This window comes from Chionomys nivalis, chromosome 14, assembly GCF_950005125.1.
Source record: "Chionomys nivalis chromosome 14, mChiNiv1.1, whole genome shotgun sequence".
NCBI classification, from domain to species: Eukaryota; Metazoa; Chordata; class Mammalia; order Rodentia; family Cricetidae; genus Chionomys; species Chionomys nivalis.
Window position 1 is genome coordinate 45901029 of NC_080099.1, and position 2048 is coordinate 45903076.

At 36.5% G+C, this 2048-nt stretch overlaps 1 protein-coding gene across 1 annotated transcript; it reads right to left on the bottom strand.

The window, feature by feature from the left end:
- Nucleotides 1–233: 233 nt before the first annotated feature.
- Igip (IgA inducing protein) lies at nucleotides 234–588 on the bottom strand. The gene has a single exon (XM_057789116.1). It carries the CDS (start codon nucleotides 571–573, stop codon nucleotides 412–414), a length of 162 nt encoding a protein of 53 aa, XP_057645099.1. The 5' UTR covers nucleotides 574–588; the 3' UTR covers nucleotides 234–411.
- Between the last annotated feature and the right edge of the window lie 1460 nt (nucleotides 589–2048).

The following is a 2048-nucleotide window of genomic DNA, read 5'->3' on the forward strand; positions in this document are numbered from 1 at the left end:
TTTATTCACAAAAAAATCTTATAAGGAAATAAATTTGTTTTAAAATAAAATTAAAAATGTGGTTTTCCCATGTGAGAAAGCACATTTAACCTCCTCATTAATGATGAGTTATAGGCAAATGCCCACCAACTACCAGGTTCTGGAGGTGTCTCCACTGACCAAAAACCAAACCGAAACAAAACAAACAGGCCACCAACCGCACCCCCCCAAAGACTGAAACAAAAGACTGATGATCTGTTTATGTAGTCACATGAAAAATAAACATCTTTATTTTTTGCCTACTTTATTTCATTTTTTTCAAATAAAATTTAAATCTGTACAAAGTATACTGTTACAGTATATATTTTGTAAGAATCAAGGCCTAAAAGAATCACAATACTTCAATAAGCAGTACAGCAGACCTCGCTAGCTTCAGCTTTGATAGTGAACAAACTCAAGCCGGCTGATGCACAACACGGTTGCTTGGTTTCCACATGGTGAGTTCCCAGCACTGATTTGGGAGAACATGACAGCAAATATGGTTATATTACAGCCCAACACACTGCGCTTCTTCATATGATAATAACTGCACATATTTAACACATAATGCTCAAATTTACTTTTAAAATTGCATTTGCTTACTTTTTAGTTGGCAAAATTCAGCATTCTTAAATGGGGTCCCCAAACAGTGCAAATTAATGATATTCTATTGTATATTGGCACAACTCCAATAAGGATTAACGTGTAAACTCAAAGAATATCAAGAACTTAGCCCTAGGTTTTAACTAATATACACCTGGTCCATTTAACCAAAGTCATTTTGGAAAGATAGTAAAGAACAACTCTATTTCTGAAAGGACATTGTTTTGACCATCCTTTAGAGAAGGTAATTTTTTAAATTGTCATTAAAATTTTTACTATAAAAATTTTACAAACTTGATTAGAAATTTCAAGATGATTCACAGCAGACAAATACAAACTGTTTATATTCCAACAACAGCAAGGCTTAGACTTTCAAGCGGAGCACAACCGTGTCAGCTGTGTTAACTGAAACTGGACAGTGGACTAAGTTTATAAGTGGTGCTGGGTCTAGCAAGTGTAAATACACAGTATATTTCAATGAAAAGAATTGTCTTCTTTATACTTTATTTGTTTTCCCATAAGGAAACATTAATGTTTACATTCTTTAATAAAGTTAATCTTACATCAGAATATAACTTAATACTGTCAGCAACAGGGACCACACACAGTAAATAAGAAGCACATTGAAAATAAGTCTGATTTCACATAGATTAACATTTGTTGGTTAATAAAATATCGACAGTATTACAATCTTACAATATTTACAGTAAGAAAAATCTAGAGTAATATATACCTTTCACAGCAGGATTCTTTTTAAAGTTTTTCCAGTTTGGGATTGTGTGTACACAAAAAGCTCAAAATAAAGCAACTCTGCATGTAATCTTAAAGTAACGGCTACAGGGGACTCTATCATGGCCATTGAAAATAATGGTGACTTCTCACGGAGTCTGTGGCATCTGAGAACCCAGTTAATTTACCAAAGTCTTGCTCAAACCAGCTAGTTACCCAGATTAAAGCTGCAGAACTCCGGCCTTCCCCAACTGCTGAAAACTTTCAACCAGTGCATATCTTCTAACATATGCTAAAAGAGGGGTGGTTTCATCCCCAAGCGTCACAAGAGTCTACCCTCCAAGTACAGGGCATCTGATGATGTCAAGCTCACTCATTTCAACTCTTGTGCATTAAGATAAGGCATGAACTTGGCCCATACAATACCAGTCAGTATCTTGGAGACTTGGGATTGGGGCAAAGGAACAGATTTGTGTAGTTTGCACTGAGAGCAGTAGGAAAAATGGGAAGTGATGTACATTTCCAATCAGAATGACAAGAAGACCCACATCCCTAAACTGGAATTTGGCCAGGGCATCAGAGTTAGCACCCCCTCTCTGAGTACCACAATTAGGATGTGTGCTCTGGGCCTCCTCCTGGAGAGCATCTACAGTAAGTAACGCAGTGTGGGACATTATTTCAGTGATGACTCCCAAGGA

What these genes read in the sequence shown, in the direction of transcription:
- Igip (XM_057789116.1), bottom strand. Translation starts at nt 573, where the DNA reads ATGTGCAGTTATTATCATATGAAGAAGCGCAGTGTGTTGGGCTGTAAT.